We start from the raw sequence: 20201 nt of genomic DNA on the forward strand, positions 1-20201 counted from the left end.
AGTCTGTGTTGATGTGTGTGACCGATACGCGGAGAGGGGTAGTAAGACGAGGAGAATGGAAAGTGTTTTGTGGTCAGTGGTGATGGAGATGTTTAGACCTGGCTCGCATGCGGGGGATGGGGGGTCTAAATAAAGTTGCTGCTGATCCCACAGGCGGCTGCATCGCCCCAGCTGTGACGGTGGTAAATAGACATGGGATCTAAGTGTTTGCTGTGGCAACGTGTGAGATCAGCGAGGTGTCTGAACACAGCATGGAGCCTCCCTGTCACTCTGATCGTTGCTGCTCTGACATCAAACAAACACATTTGCTGCTGTGCAAAAAGGAACAAGACCTGAGATGCCTCAGTAGCGTCAGACTCCAACAGAGGAGACGGCACACGTTTTGTTGCGACGGGAAAAAAAAAATACAGTGGAACTATTGCATCTTTTTCCAATATTATGTCTTATTGAGTGCTGAACGGCGCACATTTACTGGCAGCATCTCTTTCATGATAGCAAGTCAGTGCGAAAAAGCACGTAGACAGATGGGTGGGGGGATGAGACTTCAGTTCTATGCTCCGCTCTGGTTAGTCACGACTCCTCAGCCCAGCAGATGAGCATGAGCAACAGGGCGAATGTGTGTGTGTGTGTGTGTGTGTGTGTGTGTGTGTGTGAGGTCTGATTTAGCCTACTTTCAGGGACACATTGACTCAAGACCAATTATTCAGGGACGGCTTGTCCGACTGGGGACAAAAGCTGTGTCCCCAATTGGGAAAAAGCTGATTTTTGGGACAGTGGTTAAGGTTAGGGTTAGGCAAGTGGTGGTTATGGTTAGGGTTTGCTTAAGTCTCCAGGAAATGAATGTAAGCCTATGTAATGTCCCCAAAAGTGACCTAAGTAAACATTTGTGTGTGTGTGTGTGTGTGTGTGTCTCTACAGAGCTGCCCCCTGCCCCTCCTCTCCACAGCCGCTCCTTCTTTCAGACTTCAGTATGCCACAGACCTGGTTGCCAAGGTAACCTCTTGTGTTGATGAGTTCACCTCTGTGTTAATCACTACCTAGCAATAATGGCCAAAGCAGGATGGATGGCTTGTACTGTATATATATATATATATATAGATGTGTGCGTGTGAGAGAGGAAGGGGATGGGGAGGGGGGTGCAAACATGTAACACTCAGAGAAAGGAGGGGATGCAGTTCCCGGCAGGTAATAAAATTCTGCCGAATAATGCATCCACACTGTTACTTTGTTTCTGGAGAAATACGAAACAAACAGTTTTATCAGCACATATTTTTGGCCAGTTTGGTTCGACAGTGTGAATTTCACACATTTAATAATGACCTAAGCTGAAACAATAGGGGTTCCATTACTCGGCAGCAACAATCAGTTCTGCCGAATAATGCATGCACCCCTTAACGCTCAGTAATGACACTTCAAATCAAGTTTGATAGGAATTAAATGGTTTTATCAGCACATACTTTATTTGATCAATTTTGACAGAGAGAATTTGACACCCCACATTCATTTTTCCGCATTTAAAAATCTCATTTTAGTATAACTATCTGAAATCCTATGCATGAAAACACACTGACAAAGAACACCGATGAGTTCACCCTAAGAAATATTGAGAGTTTAATCAAGGAAACCTTGTAAATTTCAGACCAATCGTACCAAGGACATGCTACTACTGAGTCTTGTAAAACGTTGATGACTGTAAACATTCAAAACTCTAGACTTCAGATCATTTATCATCATTGATGAACCTGACAAAGAAGATTATAGGCTATCATTTTTAAACAGTACTTTGCCTTAAAAATCATTACAATGTCTGGTAGTTTTCCCTTTAGCTGCGGTGCTCCCACGAGGTGCATGTAATTCTCAGCGGGCAGGCAGAACTCGGCATAACACCTGTAGCTGGAGTTTGTCCTTTTAAAGAGGGCTACAACAACAAGGAGGAGAGAAGTGGGAGACATCTTTTTCCCTTTTCCCTGAATAGCAGCAGTTAAAAATCAATAAGACACCAGCCAAGGAGAAGCTCTAAAACCAATGGATCGATTTTTCTCTGGAGAGTTTTCTTTTCAATTTCCAAAAACATGGTAGCCTACATTTGCTGTTCTTATAAAAAAAAAATAGCTCGAAGAGAGATCTCGCCTTTCTTGATGCTATAACGAGTTAGAAATAGAAACATAATTGACGGCAAATTAACATATCTTAGTAGAGATCACATAATTTCCTCTGTATCTTGTTTACTAGTTTTCTTCTCTGTGTTCTATCTATCAAATGATGGAAAATAATCAATCTTGATGCAGATTAGTATCAATTTATATGATCCTGATGATCTATCTTTCTTGTGAAATGTCTTTGTGAAAACAGCAAGCGAGAGCGTACAGGTTTACAAACTGTGGGAATGTGCCTGTTTGAGTCTCCATCTCAGTATGTGATGTTTATTAGATCAACACCAATACACGAGTTTCCTCCTAAAGGAAGTCAGCATCAATTTACCTTTGTGGGGAGTCTGAGACAAGGCAGCGAGAGCAGGGAGGAAAACAGTGTGTCTGAGAAGGCAGTGTGTGGGTGGGTTGAGAAATGCTGCATCTCTGCACACATGCAGAGCGTTGACACTAACATCTGCTGCATCTGCTTCCCCTGCCACTACAGCACAGACCTTACAAGGACTATGCTACCACATGTGTTGGGTGAAACATGTGAGGAGTCTGCTCAGCTGGCAATAAGAAATATTCTGTACAAAGATTCTGTAAAAAAAAAAGAAAAAGAAAAAAAAAAGGCTAATTAACTTGTGGCTTGATCATGCTACGTCTTTTATTTCACTGCACTTGATGAATCGCAAACACTTCTCCTCCTCTCCAAGTCAGAGGAAATACAAAGCAAATCACAGACTGAAGCTTGCATGTCCTTGGAGAAAGATGTAAAGCTGTCGAGACTAATATAACACTCAGCCAGCTCAACCTGACCCAAACCTGGCCTCTGCAGCTGAGGAAGCTGAATTAAAAAGGGAAAAAACACTGCGTCCCAAGAGCTTGTGCAAAACACACACTAAGCCTGAGTTACATTAAGCAGCATAATGACCAAGAATATGCATATATGATGAATTAACACATTAACAGGAACATTCATGCTGGACAATGATGGGGTAGATCTAAAAAGCCACTATCCCCAACTGATTTCAAAGCTTACGATGAAGAGATGCGGATAAAATGAGACGACCAATTAGAAGAATCTTGAAACTTTCATAAGTGGGCTGCAAGGACCAGCAACACTTGTATTATCAACAACAACTTAATTGTGGACCAACGTTGGCTTTAATCAGACGTGATTAAGCCCAGCGTCGCTTCACAGTCAAGGAGGTGGCAATGTCAATTTTTGTAGAAGAAATTCCCAGAAGGCATGAATGAGGACTTCTCAATTAATTACTTTTTGTAGTGGAGTTTTATAACTTCATTTGTGTTCCACTACAATATATTTTTTTATTGCTTTTTCTCTGTGCTTATGTATTTTATACAGTATGCCACACTGAAGTACTACATTTCAGGAAAAGACCTCCCTTCTACTAGTTAGTTTACCTCCCTATAGGTGAACTTCTCTGGTTAATGTACCAAACATAGTCTCACCTAAACAGATCGTTAGACACATCCCTTTGCCTCTCAAACTGTAAAGGAATGTGATTGGTCAAAAAGCACCAACCATGTAGTAAACATCCATCGCCACAATTAGTATGTATGCAGTCAGTCCACTATATATATATCACTGTTGGATCTATTGTACACTGTCTGTGACATCATTATTAGTTATTGGCTGCTGTGTATGTATATAGTTGGATGTCTTTAAGAAATATTTTTTCTTGTATGATGAACCTGATGAAGACAACAACCTGAAATGCTTCGGTTTCACCACAACAATGTTCTTAATACTACAAATGTAGCCAAATTTTGAACCTTTTCCATGCACTTTGCAATTAGGTGAAGTTGTGTCAGAAACCTAAACTCCACAATAAATGAGCTGCAACACATAATGAAGCAAGATGTAGTTATTATACGTTCCAGTATGAGAAAAACTTTGTTCTTGGAAAAACCATGTGGTGGCTTCGCCTTCGGTGATATGGTCGACTTCTCAGTCAGTGTGGAGTTTTGAAGAAAATTCAGGTCACATTTGTTCATCTGCTTCAACCACACACTGAACACCGATTGCCACTATTTGCAGCCATAAAAGCTCAAGCTTTAAACAGAAAATAAAAGGGAGAGCGAGGACGGGTCTTGTTTGTTGAGGCTGGTTGGAATTGACGCTCAGGTAAAGACGGCAAGTATGACATGAGAAAAACTGTTTCCTGTGAAATGAGCAAAAATGAGAGGAGCAATTTCGCTCTGCTGCTTCACGTTTGTTTTGGAACTGTGATTTGATGAGACACATGGAGGCGTAAAAAAAAAAAAAAAACCTCTGAATTTCTTGTCTTTCACATCCTCTTTAAATCCAGATCCAATCCCCTGCATTTCAGTTCAGACGCTCCTCCACAGCCGCCTTACTCTTATCATCAAAGGTTGAATCTGCTGTTATAATCAGGCTGTTAGCTGAGGTTGATGCGGCAGCTGCTCTCTGCTCCGATAAGCCTGTCAGAGGCCGGTGGCCTCCTGCCTGCCTGCGTTGCATTAATCACAGTTCTCCCACGTCACACTCGGGCCCACACGTCAACAGATGGAAAGGACAGAAAGGATCGAGTCACTGATGCCACTGTCTGTGTCACTGGTCATTCAAAAATGCTGACAAGACTGTTGATCAGGCTAAATTTTACAATGGCTGTGAGATGTGAATGTGCGTCTGGATCATCCATCGTCTGGAAAAATGTAGTTGTCATTCATAGAGGGGAATCCTTGATAATTTACTTGATATTGGAAAACATGTTTGCAACTTGCTGCTGTTGTGAAGATTAAAGCTGTTAGTAGAGCTACACAGGATCAATATATTGGAAGTTCACAAAGTTATCTGTCTGGTGTCAGGAATGATTCATATCCATTGACTCTCCTGCTCGCTATTATCAGCTGCAATGAGATCATTTGTTTGGTTTTGCTTTGAAAGCCAAGTCTGCCTTAAAAACATTTGGCAAAGCTTTATTTTACAGGTCTTTCATTTCCAGATAATTTCTTTAAAGAAATCTAATAAAGAAATATTGACAGATGTTATTGTTATTGGAGTTTAATCGGTTAGGTTTATGAACAGTTGTTGATCTCCAGAGAAATTTTCTTCAAGTAATAATTCACTGAAGATTTTGCCCTGAATATGTTGAATTGTAAGTTTGCCTGAAGACCAATTTCAAATTTTTACATGTTCGATGACTAAAAGATTCTCTGGTTACACTATTAATTAATTGGAATTAATTCATTACATGGGTACCAGTTGAATTTCCAGTCCGTTCCCCTCATAATTAATGCAAAATGTCCTATGACTTTACAGTTACATATCAATTAATTAATTATTTAATTAAGGAAATTATGGGAAACTATGTGACATGTTTAAGTGTTACCAAGCATTTCAGTCCGAACGGCCAAGTCAGTTCAAGTTAAAATATAAACATACAAAACACACAAGTTATTTTTTCGTAAACATTTTATGACAGGAGAAATAAATACATTCTCATTTTAATATGAGCCCCTGTTCTTCTGACAGAGAATTATACAAGGAGATTTGTCATTTTTATACATTTAAGACTCAAAAACAAAACAGGACCTTACAAATGTTAAAATATACGAAAGGAGCAGCAACAATCTAGACCTCTTACGACACACGCTTACAAAGTTACAAGATTAAAGTAAAACGAACCACTGACCACAATCCACTGTCCTCTGTGGTCAAACCAAAGGCTCCTAGGCCTTCGTAATGTAGCCCTCCTTGATTAGGAAATCATAGATTTTGCGTGTCTTGTTGACGTCGATCTTGATCAGCGCTCGGGCCTGCGCCAGCCGCAGCCCACCCTGCCGTCTGCACTCGTTCAGCAAGGCTTGCTTATATTCCAGGTAGGCCCCTGGCACCAACCGCACCACCTGGCATAGCTACAAGCACAAAGCAAATATAAGGGTTACAAAGAGACATCAGTATGTTGAAATAAACCTGCAGCCACATCCTGTTCAAAGGCTTCAGTGTGCTTCAAATGAAGTACTTGTCCGATAGCGTAACAGTAGATTTTTTAACGCTTTTCGAAACAGAATACGACAATCACACCCACTTTATGCAGAAGTTTGCCAGGTGTGTGAAGGTGTGCAGGTGTGAAGATGGTGCAGCGCAAATGTATGCTGCATAGAATTTACATTGTATTCAGCACCTGATTTTCCAGGACAGCACTTAGTTATATTATTTTTAGGTAACAGAAGCTAGATATTTTTGGGGTGCACTCACTCTACGTCTGCTGTATAATAAAGTTTCTTTTCCCACCAACACCTACCTTGTGGCTTGTGTAAATCTCATCTGTGCTATTTCTACACCTGCTTTTCAGAGGCGGATATTTTTCTATACTAATGAACTTCTGTTCTTCTTCCTTTATTTAACCGGGTAAAAAGTCTCAATGAGATTAAAATTTATTTCAAGAGAGACCTGGCCAACATATCTCCACCTATAACTTGCACAACATTCCCCTTAACGCTTGTGCAATAAGCAGAGATGCGCCTTGCAAACATTTACTTACACTGCATGCAAACTGCGGCTGCAGCCTGTAGAGTCTGATAGATACACCACATCTGTCTGAAGCAAAACGCATCACATTTGCACTTGAGAATCAGATGCCTCAGTAAATCTGACCCCGAGTTCGGACAGATATAAACATACGGACAACACATCGGATGATCTAGTTCATTTGGAGCATACTGAGGATTAAGTCTTTCTTTGTGACCCTTTAAGCACAGATAAGTGAAAGCTGTACCTCTTTTTCCCGCTCATTGAGCTTCTCTGTTCCCGGCAGTCCGGTCAGGTTGAGGGGAGGAGCGCTCCGCCTACCTGTTGCTGTGAAGCAAGAATTCAACAACAGTCAGACAGACAAGCAGCAGCACCATTGTTGGTCCACAGTTCAAATAACATAATAGCAGGCTGACAACTTGCAGTTAATTCTTTTGCTGAAAGAGACAGGGGAACAAATATTTACGGTGTGCATACTGTGTAAATATAACCGTGTGGGAGTGTGCGTCCCATTTGTGCTCTAGAGGTTAAGGAAAGCCAGCTAATTTGAAAGGGAAAAAACAGCAAGATAAATATGCATGTAGGGCCTATTTTGGTGTATTTATGGAGGAGCGTCTGCATTAATGCGACTGCGCCTGGGGCCATGCCAAGACGACAGAGAGGAGGAAGTACAGAGAGTTCCTACCTGAAACTGTGATCGTTGTGACGGCTGGAGTGATGCCAGCATCTCTGTAATCAGTGAGAAGAAAAAAAGTGTTAGCATCACTACAAGCTCAAACTCTCACACACACACATACACACGTCCCACTTAGATACAGAATTTCTGGGCTTTGTTCACTATTCTCACTCCAGGATCGTCATCCAAAAAAGATGAATCATTAGCGTTCGAGATTTTCTAAAAAGTAGAATCGTTAGAAGAACTTGGATAACACCCAAAGAAAAGGCCTTGGATGGAAAAACTAAGAGCAGTGGCCCATTAAAAAGACTAAAAATACCGAGGAGACTGAGGTGGAGGAGGGATACGCAGTAATACAAACGTCTGCTCGATTCATCTCAGCACGCTCGGTGCCGAGTGTGATGACAAAGGTCAGCGTCTCTGGGGAGAACGACTTCACCAGCCCTTCTATTACATGCTGGGTAACAAGGGGGGGGGAAAGTTTGGGAGTCTCACATTGCAGCCTGTTTGCTGAGCCACTGCTGGCAGGCTCTGCCATCCTGGATGTACTGCAGCACGTCACACAACATCGTCCTCTTCCTCCGCTCTTCATCCCGCATTCGCTTCACTCGCTCGTACACCTTGGCACCTGACCGCAATTACACAGAGAGGTCAAAAGAGACATCACAAGGAAGGTTTCAAAATGCTGCTGCTAAAAAAAACAAAACAATAAGGTGCAACTGTTATGATGCTACTGCAATGCCTTATGAAATTATAAGGCCTGGGGACGTATGTGTTTTACTGAGATATAACCTTATACAAAAGGAATATTTAAGTATTTTATTCATTATGCCAGCATTTCTCTAACATTATTCCAAGAATAGCAGAGAGTAGAGCCAGTTTTAAAAATACAGCAACTGGATAACAGCTGAGATTTCCTTTGTGCATCCGGATCAATAAACTAACCAAATATTATGATTTCACAAACGGTCCAAAGACAACAAAACAACTGATGTCTGACAGACTGTGCTGCTGCTGCTGCTGCGGCTACAAATACTAAAAAAATTACAACATTCATGATGCCAAACTCAAAACACAAAGAGTTCAGCATAGCTCAAGATTGAATATAAAATGAGTTCCCTGCTTAGTCATGCAACTTTGAAATTAAGCTTTGGCGAGCGAGGGAGTGAGAAAGGTCAGGCTACACTCACTGCAGAAAGACTTGATCCCTGCTTTCCTGTACTCCTGCAGCCTGCGGATCTCTCTCCTCAGCTCGAACTCCACTGGAAGGAAAAAAAGAGATGAAGGCAGTTAAAGGTAAGTCTGTACCCAGTGTTACAAACAAGAGAATATATTTTGGTAGAATGGTTGTTCAGTTGCAGTATAGTCGCAGACATTTAGAAAATCCATGACAAGGAGCACTGAAGCTGTTCTAGAGGCAATAATTTACTTATGCGACACATTATGTTGTTTTTTGGGTTTTTTTTGTTAATTTGTCACCAAACTGGACATATGAACATACTAGGAGAGCCTCCAAAAAAAGAGAAGATTCATTATCAAAGTGATAAAATTACCTTCCCCACAAAAATAACACACACACACACACACACACACACACACACACACACACACACACACACACACACACACACACACACACACACACGCACACACACAAAAACATCCTCTGCAATGTTTACTAAGCTGTTCTGCAAGAACTGGGTAAATTGATTTTCTGTTTGTGACTGTTGCACACTTTCACAGAGCCCGTCAATGTAATCAGCCAAATACTAACGTGCGTGACTTTCGATGAATTTGTCATGTTCGATCGGTCCAACCACTCTGGCGAACCGTCTCATGACATCATACAGCTCCTGCACCTCCTTTGGGTAGCATCGCTCCAGCACTGAAAGAAGAGAGAGGACGAGAGTGAGGAGAGAAGTGAGTAGGCAGTAGATATAAACAAACATAACACGGAAATATGAAAGAAAAATCCGCCCCCTTACACACTTTTAGACATCAACAGTTTTTTGTGTATTATAGAAATCCTGTAGTTTACTTTATTTTTGTTTACCTGCTTTGTTCTGTCTTGTCTACTCTTTATTTCTACGGTTTCCACATGATAACCAGAGAACATGTTGCTCTGATTCAACACTACATGTACAGACATGTCAATATTACCAGCATCTATTATCACAACCATTCTGTGGCTGTGCTGCATTATGATCTGTTGAGGCTACTGTCTAAGGAGAATTTATATCTTTTAGTTACAGAATGAATTGTAAGGATCTGTACAAAACACTGATTACACTGCTCTAATCTCTCAACACTTCTGGTATCTTTGCACATAATGTACTGAATATTTAACATATTAAATCTAATCTCACTCCCTCTGCAAACTTGTATATTTGTATGAATTCTAATCATATTCTTATTAATATACGTTATCATGTTTCGTTATTTTGTCGTACCGACACCTGCACCAAAGCACCACTCCTCATGTACAGCACATGTTCTTGGTGAATAAAGTCTGATTCTTAAAATCTGATTTTTTCCTGGAAGACTTTTTTTTTACGGCTTTATGACCTTTATGATTGCTGGTTTAGATACCTTGAACTGCACTCATAATACCTTGACATGTAATCATTTCCCAGTTATAGAACTTGGGATGCACCGATCCGACCTTTTCAGTCCCAATACCAATACCTGGGCTTTGGGTATCAGCCGATACTGAGAACCGATCTGATAACAGTGTTTAATTAATAAACTGTAAACCTCACTGTGTGGAGGAGACTGGGATAATTCTTACTTAAAGATTGCTTTCCTAACTTCTTGAAACCAAATGTAACAAATAAATACATAGATATAAATTCATTTTTCCCCCTTTTCCTGATTCAGAGTCTGGTTGAAGAGCACAACAAGGAAAATGTATTAGACCATCAGATCCAAGCAACCTGCTGCACCACTCCCAGAGATTGGTCACAGCAACGCTTCAATGATGTGTATTCACCACCACTTAACTCGCTCTACAAGCATACACAGTCTGAAGAGCTTGTTGTGTTCGTCTCAATGTGCCTGTGTTGCTGAGTAACAGACAAGTGTCAAAGCCAGAGAGGAAAGCTGTTGTGCGGTTGTGAGAGGAGAGAATATGTGTGTGTTGCTCAAGTTCCTTCATCAGGCTCCTGTGTGCGAGCGCTAATTAGCAGCTGCCGTCTCCGGCTAAGCACATGAAGTCATGCAAAATAGTGGACGCGCACACACACAACAGTGTTAAGTCCAAATCTCTATGGAGGCATCAACATTGGACCTCTGTGTGGCTGCATACCGGCACACAAACACTGGCTGCAAACAAGGGCAACAGCAAGAAAACACAGATTTGAATCATTTAATGTAACAAGCCCTTACAGGACTTCAGACAGACCGCTGCCCTGCTACGACAACACTGGTCAATCTGCCTCCAGCAGTTACTGAGACATGATACTGTGAGCCTCTTGGGCTTGGATACTGCTTCCATTATTGCATGTGACACACACACACACACACACACACACACACACCGTAGAGACACACAATCTTTGACAGTCTCCATGACAACCAGTCTGCAGCTCTACAGCTACTCTGAGTTCCCTTTTGTCTTGAAAGACTGGAGAGATAAGGGAAAGGAGGGAGACGGGGAGGAGGGCTAACTGGAGGCTGGAGGATGAATAAATAAAACATGAGGGGAGAACTCTTCAACTCCCAAACCACAGACAATTTCACAGAGCAACACGTGGAGATATGACGATGGACTGGGTGGTCGTGCGTAGTTAAATAAAAAAAAAGGAGGATTTAATTGGACAAATCCATTCCTAGCGGTCCCTCACCGTCTGTCTGACCTCTATGCATCAACCCGAGAGATGCAAAGAATTACATTACTGAGCTCGCTGAAATCCAACCTGTGACAGGTGGATCCATAAATGAAGCCCCCCTTGCATTTCAGTCATTATGGCAAGCGTGCTCAACGTGTGGGGATCTATTCACAGTGAAGCAATTATGCCGTGACACACTCTGGCACGCCCCCCCCCCCCCACGTAGACTATTCGCAGCCTTGATCGTAAATACGAGCTCCGTCAGTCGCCACACTTCAAGCTACCCGAGGGGGCCACAGAGGTTAACGGTGGTTATTACACTGGAGTTCCATAGAAACCCTCAGCAGCGATTTGGCTGGTAGATATCAGATGCCTCCCTGAGTTGCTGTGTATACTGTCACGGTCGAGCCCGTGTCGATTTCACAAGAGGACTCACTCTGGAATTTCCGCAAGTTGATCAGTCCGTGGTCTCGGATAATCCTGAAAGAAATAGAGATTTAGATTTATTACTCTGCAAATTAATATCCTGATTGCTGTGTCTCTGCTAAGTCATCATGGTGTTTTATAACCCAGTAATGTGTTCAATAGTTTTAGTCTGAGTCTCAAATCAAATTGCTCGAAAGGGTCTGTTGGGTTCAGAGGCCAGAGCTCAGGGTCTCGGCCCGTATCACGAGCCTGGAAGCCTCTCTGACAAGCTACAAGTTAACAGAGACAAACTAGGCAGCACATAAAAAAAAAAAAAGAGGGCGCTAGAAAACATGCATGCCTCCCCAGCCAGACATGCCATTCCATCATGCTCAGAGAGCATGAGGTCGTTAGGGTTGATTTAGTGATGGATGCATTACAGCAAGGATTGACTGTGTGTGTCCAAGAAAGACAGCTGACACATTCAGGGTGGAAGATATGTCCATATAGCTTACTGACTCATTAATATCTTCAAAAAGAGAAAAAAAAGGTAGCAAACTGAACCACCACTAAGTGTTTAAATTCATTATATGTAAAATTTTAGTCAAATATAATTCAAAGTTCAAAAATGATGCAGTTAGTGCAGTCAGTACTTTAAATATGATTTAATTTTGAGTTTCTTCACCAACAATATTATATCTGAACAAAATGTGTAACATAGAAACATGTATTCTATGTGCCTATAGCTGAAAATCTTTTTAACCTTTTCCAAAGTGTCCTGTAGTGAGGATGCCAGCGTAAAACTGGGCAAAATGTCAAACAGTCTGGCATGCATGTCGTTCACAAGGGGACGGACACATTTTCTCGTTTCCAAAAATATTCAAGGTATAAATAGAGGTTCCTGCAGCTCGTAAGTAACACCTGAATGACTCCCCGTGGCTTGTAATGAGAGCTTGGAAAAAAAGGCTTAAATATGCAATTATAGTCACGCTGCTGATTCTGTAACAATCCAAGTCTCCCAGGACTGTCTTTTGAGTGCTTTTAACAAAATAATAATTAAAGTTAAGATCTGAAGTTATACATATATTAGCATTATGAATTCATTAATATTAAGAGGGGGCAAGACAGGAGGTTTAAAACAATTTGTCTTATAAGTTTTAATTCAGTGTTTAATGCATCAACCTGGAAGCAAAAAAAAAAAAAGGATGTGTGGGGAATGAGGCTCCAAAAGGAAAATACAGAAGCATGTAATGCCATCTACTGACAGACTGGGGTCATTACATTATGCTGAATAAATAAATACTGTAAATTCATCATCATATGAATAAAAAAGGACCTACTTTTTCCTCCGCTGTCTCTCCTTTAATCTTGAATGATATATATCAACAACTGAAAGCTTGAGTGCTGAAACAGAAGAATAAACGTGACACAATTAAGGATAGTAAATGCATATGATTCACTTTTACCTTCTATTTATCAATAGCACCCCAAAAACTATTAAGATTCGACCCACCACGTAGGATGTCTGAGTCATCGTCCACAAAGTCAATGTCTTTCAAATCCCATTCTGCATAGTTGTCGAACTCCTAGGTAACACAGTGAAAAGATGTTCAAAAACGGTTTAATTTAAGTTCACGTGTATCTGATCAACAATTTTATGAGTGAAAGCAAATGATGGGATGAGTCACTAGCTGTGAGACAGCAACAATGGCATGAGTCACTATTTCAATAACATTTAATTATGAGCCATCTAGTGGTCATTTCATCTATCTATTCATGAAAAAAAGCTCTTTCTTTGGCATGTAGGTGAAATTAAAAAGGTTGACAAAAGGTTGCACAGACATGATTAAGTATAGTATCCCCTCACCTCCATGAAGTCTGCTCTGGCAGGCATGTATCCAGCCATGTCTCGAGACAGCACAGAGTCAAACGTAGGCCGAGGGGGATCATCGGTGGCTGCGAAATGTCATGTGCATATATGTCAGAGAAATATATGCACATTAAAATATGAGCATTCACACGTTTCCTCTATGTTTTTCCAAGAACCACAATTAATGTGTTTTAAGGTGAAACCACGCAAATGTTAAGCATAAAGCTAATAAATAGCTTCTTGAAACTCATGGAAATGTACGGTGAGAAACAAAGACATGAGTGACAACTCTAAACTTCTTGCAAGATTTACTTTTCTAAGACTTACAGCTGTCCTTAGAAAGTTCAGAAATGTAGTGAAAATTCTGTCTCTCCCCTTGAATTTGCCAAGTGCTGCAAGAAATCTTTAAACACTGCGGCAGATAGAGAACTGAAGCCAGCTAGGATCTCAGACAAGTTCCTGACTCATCCAACTGCTTCTGTCCAACTGTCGAGCCAGCATCTTTCCAGTCTTGAAGAAAGATTTCACTTTTTTTTTCCTTGCATATTAATCTCTCTCTGCTGGCATCTTTACGGGCCGTTAATCAATAATACAATCAATTTTAAAACTTAATCTGAATAGTTTAATATCAATTAGAGACAGAGTTCAAAGCTGGGAGGTGGTAAAACATACACAATCCAACTAATATTAAATGCGGTCTGTTCCTAAACTTGTACGGAGACATGATCACAGAATAACTACTGTAACTCTGGTAGAAGAATAAGAGTGAAGGATGGAAGGTGATGTGGCTACTGACGTTTGAAAGGTATCGCGCCCTCCGCAAAGCGAGAGTCTTTTGTTTTCCGCAGGCTGAGCAAGGTGGAGGAGAAGAGCGGGTTATTGATGAAATTCTTCATGTAGTGGCTCTCGCATTCCTCTTTGGTTTTAGTGCGCATCTGATACGCCACATCCTGCCTGCAGGAGAGAAATAGAATAAATAGACTGATATTGTACAACAATGGTTAAGAGAAAGTTTGCAAATCCTCTATGAATAAACACGCTGGGTTGTAAATATTGTAGACATACCAAACAGTTCAGTACACTGTGAATGTTTGTGTTACCGTCTATTCGTCATCTAAATAATAAGTGGAAAAATGTTTCACTTGAGGCTTCCAAGAATGTAATTCAGCCAAAGACATCAGTGTTATGATAAAGAACATTTAAAGCACGACTTGTAATACTTCCAAAGCTTATGTGGTTCATTTTTGGTTCAATTTTATGTGTAATAATATTTAGATCTATAAGCTAAACAATTAATATTTATCTTGTAAGCAAACAGCAGTAGTTCATGGTGACAAGCTGTTATTGAGTTGTTACATTTGGCTCAAAATTAAATACATGATTGCACTTGGTGCTTGATGACAAATACACTGTATGTATTATTATGGCTGCAGCTAACGGTTCTTCTCATTATCAATTAATTTGTCGATCACTTTCTTGATTAATCGATTAGTTGTTTGAAAATTGTGAAAAATCTTGATCACGACCAACAGTCCACAACTCAAAGATATTCAGTTTACTGTCATAGAAGACTAAAGAAACCAGAAAATATTCACATTGGAGAAGCTGGAACCAGATAATTTGGACATTTTTTTCTTAAAGAATGACTCCAAACCATTAATCAATTGTCATAATAGTTGGCAATTAATTTAATAGTTGGCAACTAATCGATTAATTGACTAATCATTGCAGCTCTATGTATTATTATTTAAAAAGTATGTAAAACAAATAATATATTAGTCTTGGAAAGCTGAAATGCTAAGAGTCAATGGTGTGTGAGAAGCACACACTGAGCTCTAAAAAAAGACTACTGGCAGAAGTCCTTGCTAGGATGGAAAAAATATGTCTTAAAGTTTTTGGAGGAAATGTGAATGCAAATTGTGAAACAAAAGGTAGATTTTTGACTTTCACAAGCCCCCATCAGGACATTAACACTAACCAGTTTCCAAAGCCACAGTCCATTACTGCTTCCAACAAGGCCATCTCTTCCTGTGCTGTCCATCCAGGCTCCAGTACAGGAAAGTCTGATGTCTGTATGAAGAGGTGAAGAGCTTGAAGTGTGAGATTACAAGTGGAAAGAGTCTGTGTGACAAAGACTTTTATTTTACTTACCATGATTTCATACTTGTGATCACTCTCATGCTTCTTGTATTCAAATCCTCTGGTGAAACACTGAAATAAAACCATCAAGTTCAATTTCAGCCAGACTGAACAATGACAGAGTAGTCTGGAAAACAAGAAAAGCTCCGAAGGATAGGTTCACAGTTTTACAAATGTGTCTTAAAACAACAGTCAGGTGCCCATATGAACACTGAGAGAGGTTTTCCTCGCTGTAATCATTCCTCCTGTTCATACGAGCTATTAAAAGCTCCCCTTCAAAAGCACTTTCAATGTAAGTGATGGGGGCCACAAAATGACTTTGAGGACACACTGTGGATCTTATATGAGGTTTCAACAGTCTGAGTTAGTCATATCAAGTGGATATCTGCCACATTTACAGTCTTTTTTGCATAAAATTCCTTTCTTTGTGTTTCCCCCGACAGCTCCGGTGGATGTATAGCAACAAAAAGAGGGACTTTAGCACTAAAAACACTGTAACATTGAAAAAGACCTACTCGATTTTACTCATTTGGATGGCTGAAGATTTATATTAGCTTCAAATAAACTTTTAAATACATTTTTGCACAGACTGAGGTTCACAGATTTTGTCCCCCATCATTTACATTGTAAGCACATTATGAAGGGAGCTTCTAATGGTCAGTAAGAAGGAATTATTACAGCAAGAAAAACGTGTCAATGTTCATTTGGATCCCTGACTGTTGTTTTAAGGCAGACTTGAAAATTTGTGAACCCGTCCTTTAATAACATTTGCATATTTGTCATCTACCAACCTGGAGGCAGAGTAAAAAAGGCGAAGGTCCACATTCTGCACACTTGATGTACGGCTCGGTCAGATATGATGAGCAGCCTCTGCATGGTGGTTTATCGAAAGGATCATCTGAAATGGACATGTTGATAAACTCATATTAATATTTAAGTTATACACTTAATAAGAACTTGCAGGGCAAACTACCATAAAAGATAATATTAGTAAGGTTAATTCATTCAGGAACAAAAACTACTCCATAAAAAAAATTCAAAGCAGCCTGTTAAAACGAGCTGTGTGTGAATATTCGGCTGTAAACAAACACCGCATAACGGTAACCACAAAACTAAGATACAAGCTAACTTACCTTTAACTATCTGATGCTCATGTTAAACTTTGCCTGAATCTGAAATGAAATGTATCCAGCGAGAAACCATATGGTATGCCCGATTAAGCAATAACATTTTGGACATATAACTCAGTTTGTTTTGATAATACACAGCTATCGCTATGTGCTAATGCTAACTAGACTGGGGCTAATGTGGCTAACCGCAGATAACCCGAGAAAAGGATCTGTGTGTTGACTTTAAAAACATCAGCGGTTTAATTTTACTGTGTGATACGATTCAAACTTACTTCCAAAAGATGCCAGACGATCCATATGATGCTGTTTCAACAACACTAAAATCAGAATGGATAATATGGGGTGTTATGGATCGATCTATTTTTCAGAGTTCGCACGTTAAGTCTGTTCAGGAAGGCTAGTCGAGCCCAAATCGATCGATAATTCGCCCCCTGGGCTCCAGCAGATCCTAATCTGACCTATTTTCACCTTATTTCACCATTTGTGTGGCTGTGACCATTTACTGGTTCACTGATTTACGGTTTCCTGTGCATGTAAGACAGCAGTTGAATAAAAAAGTCACATAGCCCATGAATAGTTTTTCATAAACTGCATATTTACCTGCTTCATGCATCCTTCTCTTTCTATTTCCCATCAGACAGGAGAAGGCAGTTGTTTATATAGCCTCTGCCTCAGTGTGAGGCTTTTAAAAAAAAAAAAAAAAACCCTAAACAAAACTAAGACATGCCTCATATCTAGAACTGCAACTAACAATTATTTACATTATCAATTAATCTAATTATTTTCTCGATTCATGAATTCATCGTTTGGTCTATATAATGTCAGAAAATGGTGAAAAAATCCCCATCATGATTTCTTAGAGTTTATGGTGACGTCTTCAAATGTCTTGTTTTGTCTGATCAACAGTCCAAAACCCAAAGATATTCAATTTACTATCATGTATGACACAGAAAAGCTCCAAATCCAAACACAAGTTCCAACCAGAAAGTTTATTTTTGCATTTTTGCTTAAAAATGATAAAAACAATGATTCCATTATCAAAAAGTTGCAGATTAATTTTCTGACAATTGACTAATTGATTAATCGACTAATCGTTGCAGTCCAACTTATATCAGTATAAGATATGGTTTGTTTTTTTAAATGTTTCTGTGATTTCCTCAGATTTAGAAAATACTTTAAAAAATACAAAATATTTTTCATTGTAAAAAATACTCAATTTGTATTAGGTTGAGTGAACTGTATTCCCATCATACTGCAAGAAAAAGTGACTGGTCATTCTTTGTCCTACCACAGGGTGTTGATCTTGCACCATTTTCTTATAGAAAACAATGAATGATTTTCTTTGTCTTTCTCTGAGCACACATCACCACCTGAGCCTTAGACCAGTATGTACTGGGATGGATAATGGACAGACAAATGATGACTACGTTACACACTCAAGCCCTGTAGCTGTTTTTTCCCTCCATAAAATCCACCCCAAGGAGTCCTGCTTGAAATGTACCCCCGAAAATGGCTTGTAAACAGCTCTCTCTCTCCGAATCAATAATAAATATCTATGATTGCAGATATTTTCCAGTGTCTGTGTCCAGCTTTGGCCCCTGAATCAAATAGAGCTTCTAAACCTCATGAACACCCCTGGTGAATGCACATCAGGGAACCTGGCAACACCGATATCTCATAACCTTGATACATAAAATCGCAACTCTGCATGCCCCAAACCCATAAGAAGCAAGTGAGAAAACACATTTTTTTGTGATTTGTGTGAAAAGAACCTTTAATTCAGTACAGATGTGACATCCACAGTGAACTGGAAACTTGATTTTCAGTGTAATGGTAATGTTAATGTAGGCCTATCACTTTACATGCAACCTCAGGTGCAACTTGTGACATTTAGGGAGGAATTTTATCTCTCTGACATTTAGATTTCATTACACTTGATGCCGAAAATTTGCAATGTTTCCTTTATTTTAGTGGTTAAAATCCACACAACAAATACCCTTACTAAAAGCCCATCAAGCGGGCCGTAGTGTGGCTACCAAACTGCACATTGGGTTAAATCTGAGCGTTCTCCTTTCCTCTTGTTACCCTGAGCTATCTCTGTGATGAGGACCCACAGTGACAAGTGTGTTCAGTTGCAGCGTACCCTGCGTCCCTTCTCCGGACCCTCTGGGGAGACACTCAGTAAGCATGAGAGCCTCCAGCAACACAGATCCATGAGTAACGACAAAGCGGCCTCCCAACAGTCTGTGCACGATAAAGGGACAGTTGTACTTTCCCCCTCGGTGGAATTTCCAGCTTACTGCCAGAATACAGTTTGTTTAACAATCCTGTGAGAGCGTTATGATTTATTTATCTTTAGGAGAGGCACTTCTCTTTTTTGTGTGACCGTTTGCGCTATAAATTATGTGTGAGTGAAGATGTTCCCCTTAAGCCAAGCTTTACTCTGAACTACACTTACTGAATCTCACTAAATTTGGATTTAAAATGAAAACTTTTGTTCCTGAAGAATACGGACACCCAAATATTACACCCATATTTGAATTTTGAGCATCTCATTCCAAAACTATGGGCATTAATATACTAATGGATTCCACTTGTCCGGGAAGGCTTTCCACAACATTTTGGAGCCTGGCTGCAAAGATTTGCTCCCATTCAGCCACAAGAGCATCAGTTGGAGGAACACTATTGCGTAAAATGTCATTGTATGCTGTAACATTAAGATGTCCCTTAATCTGGAACTAAGGGGCTGAACCTTGAAACAGCCCCAAACCAAAAGTACACAAAAGTATGTGGAAAGAAATGTCCACATAATTCTGGTCATATAGTATATGTTTATTGATGTTCCCAAAGAGGCCATAAGTAGGCTAAAAAGATCTCTGAAAAGTACACATTAAGACACATGCTATGTACAGTTTATGTCACTGGTTCGACTCCAGGGACTTTTGTTTCCATGTTTCTTGTCACTATCTGTCAACAATATAATAAAGGTTAAAAATTCCCCCCAAAATAATCTGAAAAAAAAAAAAGAAACGCTGGGAAGCTGACTTTTCTGCAGCCTAATTTGTATGAGGACAGTATTGTAGCCTCCGTGAGACTTTAATAAAGCAAAAATCTCACTGCAAGCCAATTGGAAATGCCAGGGTCAGCATATGTGGCAGCATACTGTATAAAATCACATCTTGGCAGTGAATGCGGGCAGAATTCATTATCCACATGGAGACTAACAAAGAAAATAATGTCAGCCTCACAGAGTGACGTGTTCGCCCCCTACAACGGCCCCTGCTGCAGCATCATTGCCTGTGGGCAGACAACCTGCTGTCTCTCCAGCCACATGCCACCCCCGCCTACCCAGAGTCCCCCTCTCTCTCTCTCTCTATGCCTGTGCCTTTTACTCTGCCTTCCAGAGTAAAAGGCCTAAAAGACCAGGCAAACCCCCAGCCTCCAGGCCTCACACTGCTTATGTGGATCAAAGACTGAGAGCCTTGGGGTTTCTCTGTTAT

General features: G+C 40.2%; 1 protein-coding gene across 1 annotated transcript; it reads right to left on the reverse strand.

The window, feature by feature from the left end:
* Positions 1-5577: 5577 nt before the first annotated feature.
* tada2a (transcriptional adaptor 2A) lies at positions 5578-17135 on the reverse strand. Its single transcript, XM_042415400.1, has 15 exons — positions 16974-17135; positions 16363-16469; positions 15584-15643; positions 15411-15502; positions 14229-14386; positions 13430-13518; positions 13076-13148; positions 12903-12966; positions 11594-11637; positions 9105-9215; positions 8521-8592; positions 7826-7958; positions 7340-7383; positions 6902-6981; positions 5578-6038 (listed from the first exon to the last, which is right to left on the reverse strand). Exons 1-15 carry the CDS (start codon positions 16996-16998, stop codon positions 5853-5855), a joined length of 1338 nt encoding a protein of 445 aa, XP_042271334.1. The 5' UTR covers positions 16999-17135; the 3' UTR covers positions 5578-5852.
* Between the last annotated feature and the right edge of the window lie 3066 nt (positions 17136-20201).

The sequence above is a fragment of the Thunnus maccoyii genome, chromosome 6 (assembly GCF_910596095.1).
Source record: "Thunnus maccoyii chromosome 6, fThuMac1.1, whole genome shotgun sequence".
Lineage (NCBI taxonomy): Eukaryota > Metazoa > Chordata > Actinopteri > Scombriformes > Scombridae > Thunnus > Thunnus maccoyii.